The sequence below is a fragment of the Leguminivora glycinivorella genome, chromosome 9, assembly GCF_023078275.1.
Source record: "Leguminivora glycinivorella isolate SPB_JAAS2020 chromosome 9, LegGlyc_1.1, whole genome shotgun sequence".
Taxonomy (NCBI): Eukaryota; Metazoa; Arthropoda; class Insecta; order Lepidoptera; family Tortricidae; genus Leguminivora; species Leguminivora glycinivorella.
In genome coordinates, this window is record NC_062979.1 from 23,463,363 (window position 1) to 23,479,127 (window position 15,765).

The 15,765-nt window shown below is 35.6% G+C and overlaps 1 protein-coding gene across 1 annotated transcript in view; it reads left to right on the top strand.

The window, feature by feature from the left end:
* LOC125229781 overlaps positions 1–15,765 on the top strand; it is a 517,609-nt gene that overhangs the window by 452,077 nt on the left and 49,767 nt on the right. Inside the window, exons 6-7 of the mRNA XM_048134722.1 lie at positions 1,120–1,889; positions 3,536–3,664. Coding sequence (XP_047990679.1) covers positions 1,120–1,889; positions 3,536–3,664 — 899 coding nt within the window. The remainder of the gene's footprint in view (positions 1–1,119; positions 1,890–3,535; positions 3,665–15,765) is intronic.

Consider the following 15,765-nt stretch of genomic DNA (forward strand, 5'->3'; position numbering starts at 1 on the left):
CGCGCATGTAGCACCTCCGGAGTTGCTTTCGCCCATAAGCTCAGGCAAGCCGTAGGATTGTTAAAGCTGTGTGTAAAAAAAGTCACGGGTGACTAGTCCGCAAATTGCAAAGACCGTCACGGTAATGTCAAAATCGTAACGTGATGTTCAAGTAGAATCCTACTCCAGAAGGTTAGGCTGTACAAAAATTCACCAAGTTTTCACTTGGCTTCAATGACATAAATAAAGGCAAGACTTGCCCCTACAAAACTATATATAAGTAATACTGGGTAGAAGAAAGTCTTAATAGTAAATTCCGATATTTTTAAAGCTTTATCAATTTTCAAGATTTAAGAGCTTAGTCAATGTCAATGGTCAACTACAGATATCCAAGGCCAAAAATCCTTATAAGTACTCTTTCTATAAACGAATCCTTACTAACTGTAGGATACGTCTTGTCACAAGTATGTCACACCTCTGTAATACTTAATCAAAGATAGTTTCAAGTGAATTTGCTGGCACTCGAGTGTCTGAGACCTCTGAATTATTCACGATTGACGTAAATAGAACAACGTTGAGCACCGTTCTCTAGAATTCAAGATAGTGTTTAATGGGTGTATGTGTAGGTACAATATTAGGACGTGTTTAGTACTTATCGTTAAGAGCTTTGAAGCACAAATTGATGATATAGGTACTATGACAGGTTTACCTGTAAATTGTTCGTTATCTCAAGGTAATTTGAAGTAATCTCTTGAATAATTAAATTATTAGACTGTTAGGCTTAAAATATAATATCTTTAAACTAAATTTGATGTTTAATAAGTACATGCATTCTTAAATTAAAATTCCTACATACTTATTTCGTATCAATCAGTGTTGTATGCTAAGTATGTGTACTATATTTCTGTTGACAACATCTTCGAAACATCTGATGGATACGATATCCTGTCCACTTCTAAGACTTATTAGAAAAAGTACCTATTTCAAACTATAAAAAACTATCAATATCTGAATTAGACAAACGCTTCCCGTACATTTATTAGCTAGTCAGACCGCGTTCAACTACGCTGATTCAGCACACCTCTTATAAGTACCTCTCTCACTGTTTTCCTAACTCAAGCTTCCATATTTTCTTCACAGGTGGCGCTAGCTTCGTGAACCCGTACGCCAACGAGGAGCCCGACCTAACCCAAGTATGGCTCGAGCTCCCCACCTCCCCCGTCGCCCTGGGCGGCGACGTCCACGTCCGCGTCCACGGCGCCTCCACGCCGCTGCGCCTGCGCCTCGCGCGCGACGACGACGACGGACGACTCCTCCTCGCTGTCATGCCACTGGCTCTAGACGCTGAAGGACGCATGACACTCCCTTGTGGATACTTCTCCAGGGGCGGGACTTACTATGTCGAGCTGCTGGCGGACAATTTTGTGAATGACTATGATAACAATAGTGTTAGTGATAAAGTGGAAATTAATAGTGTTAAAGATAAAAGAGACGTACATAATGACAATGAAACTGTTACAAAAGATTTTAAAAAGAAAGTAAAAAGAGAAGAACGTAGAATAGTAGAAACTGAAGAAGACAATGAAACAGATATAAGAGATAATAAGAAAAGAGTAAAGAGAGAAGAAGAAGGTAGGATATTAGAAACTGAAGATGGACTAGTAAAATCCTGGAGTTTTGATGTACTCTGGCCGTCGGCAAAGTTAGATGTGACGCCGGAGCAAATACAGACGTATCCGGAAAGACAAGTGACGGCGATACTGGAGTTTCCGAAGGTGATGTGTTCTCCGCTGCGGCAGAGTGCGGACTTCTGGCTGGAGCTACTGTATTGTGGACATTCTAGTGGTGGAGCGGTGTTGTGTGATGGGAAGAACACCAGCTCTCATGCGCACGTTTTGTATTCTGAACAGGTAAATTTACCAGCTATTCTTGCTTTAAGATGCATAAACATTGCGATTAACTTTTGTAGTGCATCACTGTGCAACACGACACCTAACATTTAATCGCCAAGGAGTGGAATTCCTTGCCGGCGGCTATATTTCCAAGCTCATATAACCCGGCAACCTTCAAATCAAGGGTGAACAGGCATCTTCTGGGCGAGCTCACTCCATCGTAGGCCACGTCTTTGCCTTTGGCTAGTCTGTGGTCAAGAGTAAGCCCATTCATAACAAAAAAAAAATAGTTACCATCTTGTTACTTGCTATTGTATCTATAGCTTTGCTCCTCAAAGTTGGGTGCGGTGTGTATGCATCTTTAGTTATTTTTATTCTACTCATCTTTTTTAAATGGTTAGTTATTTTAGACCGTTTCTAGGATGCATAGTCAACAGTTTTAGATGTTTTCTTCTATGTAACAGCTAAGCTGGGCAGATGTTATTATAACAGCTGTAATTTAGTATTCTTCACAATCTCAGTATATTTTCTTGGCATAAAAAAACATGTTCATCCATCATCTTGCTTGGAAAGCGGAAATATTATTCTACGTGAACAAAATCGCATGCTCAGCTCAGTAAACGATGAAAATAACAACGTGGATAGTTTTAAAACACTTGAAGTAGCTTTCTGTAGAAAATGGAGTTTAGAAAAGTTAGAAATTTTACTCGACCTAATTTAAAAATTAACGTTCTTTGTGAAACAAATGCCGAATTTTCTTAAGGTATGGTAAGTAATACACTTTAACGATACAGTTAACGAGTGAGACTTCAGAAATGAATTAAATATTAGGTCTTCAAAGGAAATTTCATGCTCAGTGGGCGAAATAAAAACATGTTAAAAGAGGTTAAGTATATTTATAAGTGAAATTTCTGTCAAAGAAATTATAAACATCTTCTTGGCATTGTTATTATAAGACAAAGGCATTTTATCAGACGATGTAAATACTTAGATGTAAGTATTATAAATACATATAAGAAAAGAAAGAAAGAAAGAAAAATCATTTATTAGCACAAAATGCATACCAATAAAGAGATATATATCTTAAACTAAAACTAGTTACAAAAAATTATAAGTTGCGCTAAATGGTCCTTACTCAGCTAGGTGTCACGGTATGGGCCACATGGCACACTCCGCAACGCTGGTTTTCATATATATGATCATACTATCTACGCACATAGACAACGAAAACACAAGTTCGGTGTGTAAGGTGAAAATCTTATGGGCAGTTTGCAATAAAATTATTTTTATGAAGATAAAGATAAGAGATCGAACCATACATCATCAGAGGCATCTGACACTTCGTTTTTCATAGAAAACATAACATTAACATATCTATCACTCGTCATAGAAAACGAGGTGTCAGTAGATTCGGTCCCGTTCCGGACCATTCTAATATAAGTTATCCTTTAGAGGCTACCGCCTGTTAGCACTCTTCCATGCATAATTGTACATTATTGCATCTGCAGACAGCCTGGCATAAAAGTGGCAACGTTATAGTGTTGTCCCGCTTTCTTACACGCATTCATTTGAAATAACCTACTAACATTTTGCCACTCTTCGCCAGACTTCTTGCTCCTAACTTCAGGAAAATACCACAAATTTACCCATTCTTTTTCCTTCAGATGCACGGTTTCCCGGGCCGCCGGACAATGACTCTGCGTTGTGAACTGTTCGGGCAAGCTGGAGACTACGCGTTGACCCTACGGCCAGCGGCCGCTGGGCCTCAAGACCTCGCCACCGCCTTTGTTAAGGTATGTATGGTCCTTAATTTTTTTCAACGTCATAGCATCCCTTTATCACACATTGCTGGCCGCTCTTCTATATTCTGTCAAATAAGTCTGTCAGTAAATAAGAACTAAGAAAACTATAGGTATCCTTTTCTCTGGTACCGTAAAGAAAATGATGCATATAGTTTTCTTTGTTCTTATTTACTGACAAACTTGGTTGACAGGGTATAGTTCCGATCGTCCCGGTCTTGAGCTCATCATCCTCCTTGCGTTATCCCGGCATTTGCCACGGCACATGGAAGCTTGGAGTCCGCTTTGACAACTAATCCTAAGATTTGGTAGTTATTACTTTTACTGTTACTTAACTGATTAGTTAAAGGGTGTTTGGTCCCTTTCTTACAAATACTTAAGTTAACATGACAGATAAGGACAAGCGATTTTTGGCTAATTCAGGATTTTAAAGCGTGAATGAAAAGCGTTTTTAGCAGTTGATAAGATATTATTATGTATCAACACTAGAATAAGTCTTTCAAGATAATTTAAGGTACTAACTTTGAGAATGAGTTCTTCATTTCGCCGTTAAACGAAAGTTTGGCGAAAATATTAGAAACTGTAATAACTGTAACCTTTGTTTTCAATAAAAAAAAACGAATGATGATACTAGGGTGCTAAAAACAAAACTCATCTGTTAACCACTTTGCTTGTAAAACGGGAAGTGTTCGGGAAGCTAATAAACATCATTCAGGAACCGAATTAACCGTCATACCTCTCTTAAGCCTTCGGAAAAACATGAACGACCCAAAAACCAAAGGCATAAATCTTAAGAAAAACGTTGATCTTTTAGGCTATTTTGGGCTTGAGCATTTAAGGAAGTAACTCTAGAGGTAAAAGGTGAAATATATAAGGAAATGTACGTCGTTTAAGCTGTTTTGGATTTAAGATATGAAAGTAACCCTTGCAGAGGCGTCGATAAATATTAAAGTAGCCACAGGTTGCCGTTTGTTCGCAAGATGTATGGCGATTGCGTTCAATTTGAGTGAGAAAAACGAAATAAGAATGCCGTTTTTACTGAAAGGTTGGATTTAGGAGTTTTATCTTTAACCTTTAGCGTAAGATGTATATTTTAGGTTTTGTGGGTGGGAGAGTCGAGGATTTTAGTAACCTCAAAATTAACTTGAATTTTACAGCAGTTCTTAAAAAGTTTGTACTTACAAAAATTAAGGAAAAAGTTAATCCTATTTTGTTACCAGGATTTTTTTGATGAATTGAGAGTTTAGTAAGTTTTATTTCGTCATTAAGGTTCTCTAGTATCTATATTTTCTTAATTATAATAATTATCCTGTATATATCTTACGAAAGTCGACTTTTATTACTAAATTGGTAACAAAATAGGATCAATCAAATTTGCTGACGTGGCTATGTACAAACTTTTTGATAACTGCTGTTTAGCACTATCGTCCCATCGTATGGCAATACTGTAAGTATAAGTTTTTTTTTGTTTTTTTTTTCTAGTACTTTATAAACATGTTAGCGTTTTCTCTGGCTTATTGCTAAGGTTCACAAGACTCTGATGGGTACCGTTTTTCAAAAAACACCCAAGTAGACGTAATTTGAATTAAATTGTTTGATTTGTTTATTTTTTATGACTGGGGAGGTAGGGGATGATGATAAAATTACTTCATCCGTAGTTATTTACTTTTTTACTCTTTCAACCCACACAATATAATTATGCTTCGAAAACGCAATATATTAATTTGAACGGCCCGAAATCAAATGACACTATTATAATTATACTGTATAAAAAGTGTAACATTTAACATTAGAATACCATGAGTAAAGGAGAATGGGCATTTTGTCCCATGAGTGTATACATTAGGGACATAGCTCGTTTGAAGGGGCTTATTAATAGTATTATTTTGTTGTATGACACCAAACAAACATCGCCTAAAACTTAAATAATCTAAAACAAATAACCCTCTAAAACAACTTAACCGACTGAAATATGTGCCAAAATATTTGGCATAACATCCTTTCATCCTTACGAAGTATAAAAATTCCAACATCTTTATTGAGATTCATCGCCCTAAACCTTTTTACGTACCCGTTATAAATCAACTTATGTACGTAACAAACCCGTTGAATATTTTTTTCACTACACCAACTGGTAAAGGCTCTCTAATCTTGATATTTTACAAGAAATGAAAAAGTTTCATTTTATCCACAAGAGTGCAAAGTAGGTAGTTAGCTAAGGGGTGTCAAGTTGCAGATTATATTCTATTACATAAGGTTAAGCAGGGTTACGAGAGCATTTTCTTTTTTTTCGCCACTTTTATGAAATGTGATATTTTTGAAAAAAAAATGCTATTTCTACTCAGGATCACTAGCTTTTTCAATCCTAGTAGTAGTTAAAAAAATTGTCCCATACATTTTTTTCTTATTTTATTACCATTTTTCGTACATGTTGTGTGGCGTAACAAAAGAGGAAAGTAACAAAAATGTATGGAAATTCTGGGACACTTTTTGTCTCCCAGTGAGATTGAAAGTACTCGTGATTCTGAGTACAATTGACCTAAAATTCCCTAAAAAAAAAATCTAAAAAAAAAATGGCTAAAAAATAAGAAATGCTCACGAAATCTCCTAAGGGAGTTATGAAATCTCTAGTATCCATGTTTAATTTTTTTGATCCTTTTACATATTTTTTATATTGCAAGTGTGATGAAAAACATTGTGTAACTCAAGAAGTTTCAGCTTCCTCCCCTTGTTGCAGAATGTATGTATTAATTACATTTAAATGCAAATGTCATTTCAATATTTGGTGAAAAATATGGTGTTCCGACGATACGCAAATAATGTATTAACATTTTATGGATGGAAACCGGATATTCAACAATAATTTTTTAAATTATTATTACGATTTTAACCACCGACAAGGGAAACACGAATTATTGAAATACGAAGATCTGCATTATCACGTGTCTTTCGTAGCTTCAAGCTTTATCTGAATTTTGGATAAATTTCTGTTGAATTCCTTCATCATAAATACGATGTTTTCAATAGTAAGGTATCAAACAGATTATGGGTTGTCAATTACTAGACTCATATCTAATTTGGCACAATGAATGATTGTCTTCTGTAATATTTGACATAAGAAACCAATATTTAATGATTTTGGGTATTAAATGTTTATTTTTAATTTAAAAATGTGAGTATTTTTTATTTTATTTTGGCCACCGAAAACGCTGTCGGCCGTGTGGTGACGTCATAGAATTCATGTCAAATCAATCTTTGACGTAATGACCTGTATGCCTCGTACTTAAAGTGTCAGAAAGTGTTGTTTTCTCACTGAATGAATCATTTACAGAAAATCTATAGATGACATGGCTGATGTTGGTTTTGCCTGATTACGTAAAATAATTCTTTAAAAATATATCTTGCGGTTTATAAGTCATAATAAAATATAGTGATATCTTTTTTCGGTTAATTGGCCAGTAAGTAATAATATAAGACAAACTTTAAAAAAGAGTCAAATAGCCTATAAGAACGTTTTCATATTGAAGTTTATTATGGAAATAGAGCGTTATTGACAACGGATAATATACTTTTGATTGAAAATGAGACAAAAGAACCAGCTGGGTGCCTAGCCAAGGTTACAATCGCTTCCGAAATGTACCCTGTTGAACCAGTTGCGTAGCCGAAGGCACAAACGCTCACGAAACGCTCACAATAATATTTCTTTCGTAGTTATTTATCGCGACGCGCTGCCAGCAGCATGGCGCGACAGAGTCAGACTACATTTTTGCGGCGTTTCGGTGGCGTTTCGGGTCGCAGAAATGCCATTCGGCTACGGGGCCAGGTGGTTCAAGTGGGTTCGCTGAATACGAAAAACCGGCCAAGAGCGTGTCGGGCCACGCTCAGTGTAGGGTTCCGTAGTTTTCCGTATTTTTCTCAAAAACTACTGAACCTATCAAGTTCAAAATAATTTTCCTAGAAAGTATTTATAAAGTTCTACTTTTGTGATTTTTTTCATATTTTTTAAACATATGGTTCAAAAGTTAGAGGGGGGGGGACGCACTTTTTTTTCCTTTAGGAGTGATTATTTCCGAAAATATTAATATTATCAAAAAACGATCTTAGTCAACCCTTATTCATTTTTAAAACCTATCCAACAATATATCACACATTGGGGTTGGAAGGAAAAAAAATATCAGCCCCCACTTTACATGTAGGGGGGTACCCTAATAAAACATTTTTTTCCATTTTTTATTTTTGCACTTTGTTGGCGTGATTGATATACATCCTGGTACCAAATTTCAGCTTTCTACTGCTTACGGTTACTGAGATTATCCGCGGACGGACGGACGGACGGACGGACAGACAGACATGGCGAAACTATAAGGGTTCCTAGTTGACTACGGAACCCTAAAAAGGAAGTTCGAAAAAAGTGGCGATAAATTAAAATACTTATGACCGAAGGGAGTGTTTTAAAAATCGACAAGAGTTACGAATTTCCTTTTCGCGCGTGTATCGTACGACGTTTTTCAGTACAGATGGCCCTCCGAAGTTTCGACCTGACATATAATGAACCACTTCTAGCACTAGTGCGTAAAAAAACACCATCTGCACTGATATAGTACATTACGATACAAGTGCGTAAAAAAGGAAGTTCGAAACGAGATTTCCTCTTCGCACGTGTATCGTACGACGTTTTTCAGTACAGATGGCCCTCCGAAGTTTCGACCTGACATAATTATAATGAACCACTTCTAGCACTAGTGCGTAAAAAAACACCATCTGTACTGATAAAGACTATTCCTCCAGTCGAAGTTGTCCCGTTGCACATTAAACTTATATTTATTATTATTTACAAAGAGATTCAACCTTTATGATCATACATGGAACAGAATTAAAGGACTTTATTATTCCAAAATAGGGTTGTAAAAGAAATATGAGCCTTTACGCCCACGACAATAAAACATTTATTCCCTTTGTTTTCTTTTGAAAATAATGAAAAATCCGTGGGGAGATCGCGTGGGTTCCCTCCATAATGGATTTAATTTCTTAACGGCTATCAAATCAGGATTCCATTCTGTTGATTGGAATTGGGCTCATTAATTTTACTAATTGGACGAGGAATATTCATTTTAATTGTTTTGTTTTTATTTTCTTTCCCGTTAGTTTCTGGTGACAGGCTAAGAATTTCACTACCTACTTTCATCCCGTGGGTATCGTAGAAGTTGACTTTGGAATTTGGGTTTAATTGTGGCGTGGGAAATGGGCCATTGACCTGTCACTGCAATATCAGAATATCGGCTTTTTTCAACCCGTCAAATGCTACGAGTGGCAGAAACTATTTTTAAAAATCGGCAATGACTCAGACATTAAGAAATTACAGTTGATCGAGCATATTCTTGTTTTTTCTTATTGTTCCTTTATTTTGTGCCGGAATTTTGTCACGACTGATGGGAGCCTGAGAACCGCCTAGAAAAATCCCGAAAATCGTCGTAGGAACAAGTTTTGTAGAACCCACGTACAAAGTTATGAACATGATATTTTTGTGAGTGTTTAAGTCTGCTAGTCAGTCATCTCTGCAGACTATTGTCTTAAATAAATAGGGCAAAAATTAACGTCAAATGAACCAAATTCATAAATTAGCGCATATCAAAATTAAAATTATCAATAATATTTCGATAAAACAAGTAATGTTCAATTAACGTTCTACATTAATTTCCAGTAGCTAACGGCGATAATCAGCCAAAAACAGTATTTAATATTTATTTACTTTTAATACTGATGTTTGTTGACGAGCACGTACGAATTTTGATAATGACCCATGTTATGATATTGCGAAATTGTAATTACTAATTAGCTTAAACTATTATTGATTTAACGTTAATTATATTTGTAATACTTCTTTACACACGATGAGGATATACTGGCCGGGATATATTTGTATAGAACATAAACACCCCTGTAGTGTCACATGATGTCCTCGAGAGTATGTACTATCAGCTGCAAAAGTGCATGGCGAATTTATCAATGAATTCATTCATTCTTTTGAGTTTTACGTAGTAACTTAGTAAATAAAGTTAAATAAAGCGTAGGCGTTTGTCGGTTTGCGGGCAAGCGAAAGATCTGTTACGTTAGTAACTGATTATAATCTGTTTCTGTGCTAAGGTGCAATTAACCGTTATACATTTCAAGTGCTACTCTTGAAAGGTTGCTAGCCCATCGCTCACATCACAATTGAACCCATATCCCACAGTCGACTCCTACGACACCCACAGGAAGAATTCGTTGGGATTTTTTTTACTCTGTCACCGCACGAGAAACGTGCTACATACGCACATTTTTATGTATAGATAGACCTTAAAATGTAGGTACTTCTCATTCATCCCTTAGCTGATCATTTCAATCAAACCGTAGACCTTGCAAAAGAGTAAACATTAAGGTCTTATTCATTTTTAAAGGGTGCGTATCGATCGATATAACTTTTTTTGATATATTTTTAGTTAGTCATTATAACGATCATTTGATATAATTATTGAATCATATAACAACAAATAATATACTAACAAATTGTATAATTCTTATTTAATATAATGATCATTTTTTCGAAGAACATTTATTATAACATACTTTGCGTATACTGCTTATTTCCGATAATAAATAAATTGTATAACACAAATTATTTCTAAAGCACAGTTAAAAAAAATACAATTGTACAATAAATTAGATCCATCATTTACTCTGGTAAGTAGATTACGTTAAAAAAAAAAAATTTAAAAATTTAAACTGTTTATTTCAGTCGTAATAGAATTTTTACAAACAAAACTCTTAATCTATTATTATTTAGATTCTAATTGAGTTAGGTCTAATTGAGATCATGCATTACATTACAGTTTCAAAGTTAGTATTATACTTACATTTTAACTACATTACTGGGTTTTCTGGTCTGCTTCTTTTTGTTAATTCAGGAAGTTTCCAAATATATTGATTTACAATAGCTAGGTTGACCTTGTCATAGACAGGTAAGACTCTGCAATATTTGAATAGATTTTCATATTTATTTCTATACTGGAATTTTATTTTTAAAGGTACAATGGTTTTTAACAATCTTATTTGTATTTTATATATATTGTCAAGGTATGATTTAAATGTCCTACCATAACTTGACAGGCCATAACTTATGATAGAGTCTGCAAGCGACATATAAAGCATTCTAAGTGTACTATAGGGCAACTTTGGCTTTAGTATAAATAATTTTGACAGAAGTGATCTTAGTTTGTTAGTTACATGGTTTACCTGTTGGCTCCAATTAAATTTGTTATCAATTATAAGTCCTAAATAAGTGTGATCAGTTACTATATCAAGACAGACACAATTGCAATGGGTAGTACTCGTGTGCATGCAATGATGGTCGTGTGCAATTACACTTGGGATGACAGGGGTTTTTATGTAAGGTGATCGGATATGCATTAATTTAGTCTTTTTGTAGTTAATCGACAACCCTACATCATGTGCCCACTTACACAATAGGTCAAAGTTATGCTGCATCATGTTTTGTGCTGTCAGTATATCTCTATGGGCCACTATTAGACAAGTATCATCAGCAAATTGGTACACAGAGCCCTGCTTGAATATGTTACACATGTCGTTGACATATATCAGATACTCAGTCGGCCCGAGTATCGATCCTGGGCGGTGCCATATATTGTGGGATTCATATTGCTCAGTTCACCGGCTATACTAACTGCATTATATCTATTATTGTGGTAATTTTTGAGTAAGTCCAGAGCCGGGCCCTGTATGCCATTCTGCCACATTTTTTTGAAAAGTGTGTCATAATTTAGAGTATCAAACGCTTTACTGAAATCTATGAATACCACTAAAACATGCTTCCTATTATTTAGGTGTTCATTAATTTTATCTGTGAATGAAGACAACAGCATCGAGGTACTTTTATTCCTTTGAAAACCAAACTGTTTTTCATGGATAATATTATTGTTGGATAAAAAGGTATTTATTACGTCACCCAGATATCTTTCTATTATTTTGTCTATACATGAAAGGATGGTAATCGGCCTATAATTGTTAGTATCAGAGTAACTCCCTTTTTTGTGTATGGGTCTTACAATACCTACTTTTAATTTATCTGGGTATTTGGACTGAGAAATGCATAGGTTGATAAGGTGCATTAGTACTGGAGTCATATATTCAGAGATGAATTTAATGTCTTTGGCTCTAACTTTATCATATCCGGGGCTTTTTTTGTCATCTATTTTTGAAATGATCTTATAAAGTATATCTTCGTTAATTTTTTTTAAACGTAAAGTTACCCTAGGGGTGTTATTGTAAGTTTGATCACTAAGTAATGGCCTGTCACAAGTCACAAATACATTCTTAACATTATTTTCAAAGTCGTTAGCAAATTTGTCCGACAATTCCTTTGCCTTTAGTCTGAAGGACTTAAGGAGTAGCTCATCAACTGCTTTAATTATTCTACCTGTCAATCTGTTAATAATAGCCCACATTTTTTTAGGGTTTTTAAAATTATCACAAATTTCTTTTTTTGTGGATATGTTTTTGGCTTTACTTATCATTTTATTTGTCTTGTTCCTGTACTGCTTATAAATGTATTCATTATGCTTATTACTAGTATCACTTAAGTAGATGTTCAGTAACTCTTTCTTCTTATTACACATTTGAATTAAGTTGTCTGATATCCAGGTGCAGTTTGTGTGATTTGACTTAGTGTTTAATTTATTTTTTGCCATATAAGTACATTTATTGTAAACAGAATGAAACTTGTCAATAATAAAGTCTGTTACTGCATTTGGGTCTTTATATTGAAACACAGGGGTCCAGTCAATTTGTACTAAATGTTCCTTAACTTTTTCGTTATCTAATTTACATAACTGTGACGAACTGTGACCCCTACACACAACGCGCTGCTACCAGAAAAATAGGTTAGGTTAGGTTAGAACTGTGATCCCTTAAAAAAAGAATAAAATTAATTAATGAAATGTTTTATACTGCTTGCTAGTTATATTATACTAGTCGTATATCAATAGATAGTTAAACCATATAACGGTTATTATAAATAAGTGTTATACGAAATAATGATTATACAAAATAAAAGTAGATATTTTGTGGTTATACCAAATGTTAATTATATCAAATGAGTGAATATATCCTTTAAATATATACGAAATGTTGTTATACCAAATGTTATTATACCAAAAAAAGTTATACCAATCATTACACACCCATTTTTAAAGGATCCCCAAAATTAAAATTCCGCCAACCGTGAACGCGGGACATTAAAATCATTACTTCCAGCAGGCATTGTGGCAAAGCCTTCTTTACAGACCTCACAAACTTTATGACTCGACCAAAAGCTGAAATTGAAAAGTTGTTGGGACATTTTCTGTTTGGACTTTTGACCTTGACTTTTGACTGCTTTTATATTGTCTTCCAACTCAAAAGATTTACTCTAACTAACTTTTGCTCGCGGCTTCGCTCGCGCTAAATTCAAAAAATTGCGGAGTGCTCCATACAAACTTCCACCTTCCATTTTAGGGAGTGGGGGGGGGGGGTTACAAAAAGTAGCCCACGTCACTGTCCATCCCTTCAACTATCTCCAGTTAAAAGATAACGTCAATTCTTAATTCCGGTTTGCCGTAAAAGACGGACAAACAAACAGACACACACTTTCCCATTTATAATATTATAGTATAGATTAGACAAGAGAGAGAGAAGGTCGAATTACATCAAAAGGATAAATTTTTATTGGGCTTCGATTGACGGTTTAATACAAATAACATTAATAGCTCATAGGATTAGGTAATACCTCCACCAGTTTCCATAAAGGCGCTATTTATCCGTTCAAATGACTTCCTAAAACTTGCATTTTATCCAGAAGAAGTTTTTCGGTGCACATCTCTTTTTTGCCTCGTGTAAGTTCCGTGGTGTTTAACTTTGTGAACTGATAATTAAGATTTTGCCTTTTCAACTACTTGCTACGCACGTCGTTTAATTTGGAAAACTTTCTTCAGCTCGGGCGTCGTTATTGTTTACTTAATTGTGCACAAGAAGTTAAGAATTTTTTCCCTTCGTATAACAAATTTCAATAAATTTGTTTTTTTTTTATCATGCAGAAACGTCTGCGAGCGATATTACATATATTTAAATTAAAGGAAAAATGAAAAAAATCACACCTCCGGCAGGACTCGAACCTGTGACCTCCCACCAGTCGAGGTCGCAGGTTCGAGTCCTGTCGGAGGTATGAATTTTTTCATTTTTCCTTTAATTTAAATATATGAAATGTCAATAATTTTAAGGTATTCACTGAATAAGTATCATATTTCTATCTCTTCTGCATAAATATAAAGTACTTTTTTTTTATACTTCGTCGGTGGCAAACAAGCATACGGCCCGCCTGATGTAAAGCGGTCACCGTAACCTATGGGCGCCTGCAACTCATAATCCTATTAATGTAGTTACTTAACCTACAGTATCTCAAACAACATGCAAATAAATAAAACAATAAGCGATGCAAAATCAAGATATACAACCAGGACGTGCTATCGAAGCAAAATCATCAATAATTTTCACAAACTCCCATCTCTACTTCTGATATTAAAATTGAATCTTTATTCTCTGAAAATAAAGCCGGCTTAAGAAGAATATTTAGATAGATATGAGGATTTGAAAGTAATATTGTTTCTAGCATAATATCGGAGAGAACATTCGTTTTATCGATAATGTGCGAACTTCTGTTCCAATTTTAAAGGAAGCATAAATTATTTGCTTTCTTCTTTTGCTTTTATTGTAGAATGCTCGGCAAACCTTTAAATCTTCAAGAAAAGAGCGTACACCCATCTTAAAGGCCGGCAACGCACCTCCAACACCTCTGGTGTTTCGGGTGTCCATGGGCGGCGGTGATCGCTTACCATCAGGCGACCTGTCTGCTCGTTTGCCTCCTATCCCATAAAAAAATGCTTTAGTGTAAAAGCACGGATCAATTCATACTAAAGCGCCATACCGTGTTGGGCTTTTTCAGTTTTTTGTATGAAAAAGTTTTTTGTTGTAACACTAGTTTTATTACTCATTATCATCATAACAATTAACACCTTGTGTACAGCCACCGGCATAAATAAGTGATGATTTCTGTACCTTATCGCTTTTAATCGTTTGACAATTTCGTATGACATTTCAAACACGACGTTAAAGTGATGACAACGTACAGAAATCAACACTTATTTATGCTGGTGACTGTACATCTTTGAACATGTTTTTAGAAGAATCTGCATAGTCTCGCATACTATAGCCTAATTCTTGATCGGCATTATTCATCAATTTTATACAAGTAAAACCTAAGTGGTGTTCCTTCCTGCTGGCTCCTGCTGGTGATTAAGGTTGTCAGAGCTCAAGGGCCAGCAAGAGGCAACGTACATGTAACACCTCTGGACTTACAGGCATCCAACAGAGACTGCTTACCATCAGGCAGCCATGTGCCCGTTTGCCAGTGACGTAGTCTAAAACTAGTGGCTCTGGGAGCTGTAGACCTTCGCGAAATGCTTAGAGAACGCAAAACTGAAAGCTAATTAGTGATTATCGCAGTCAAGTCATGACCTCATGACAGCAACAGTTTCAAGCGACATATACTCGTACGCTATAGGCACTCAACTCAAGCCCTTAACGGCAATTTCTGCATTTAACATATAAAAACTGTGGGGCTATCATGCTTGCACTTTTATCACTTATCAATGTGGATAAGACATATGTCAATCTCACACTAACTAACTTGCCACAACGTGTCGGATGCTTTATCCGCGTAGATAAGTGATAAAATGGCAAGCATCATAGTCCTGCCCTTGGTTTTGTTATCAACTTTTGTTTTGTAATCGTGTCGACGCTAGCCCGCAAAGTGGGCTTTTCGCTTCTAAGCGTCACACGAAAATCCTAACCTAACTTAGTTTGGATATTTAATAGGTCTTTCTTTTTTCGGGGGCTGGGCCCCGCAAGCCCCCCCCCCCCCCCCCTTATAATCACTCTTGTTCGTCGCAAGAAAACCTTAAACTAACTTATTTTCAATAGGTATTACGTTGGTATTTCGTGGGGGC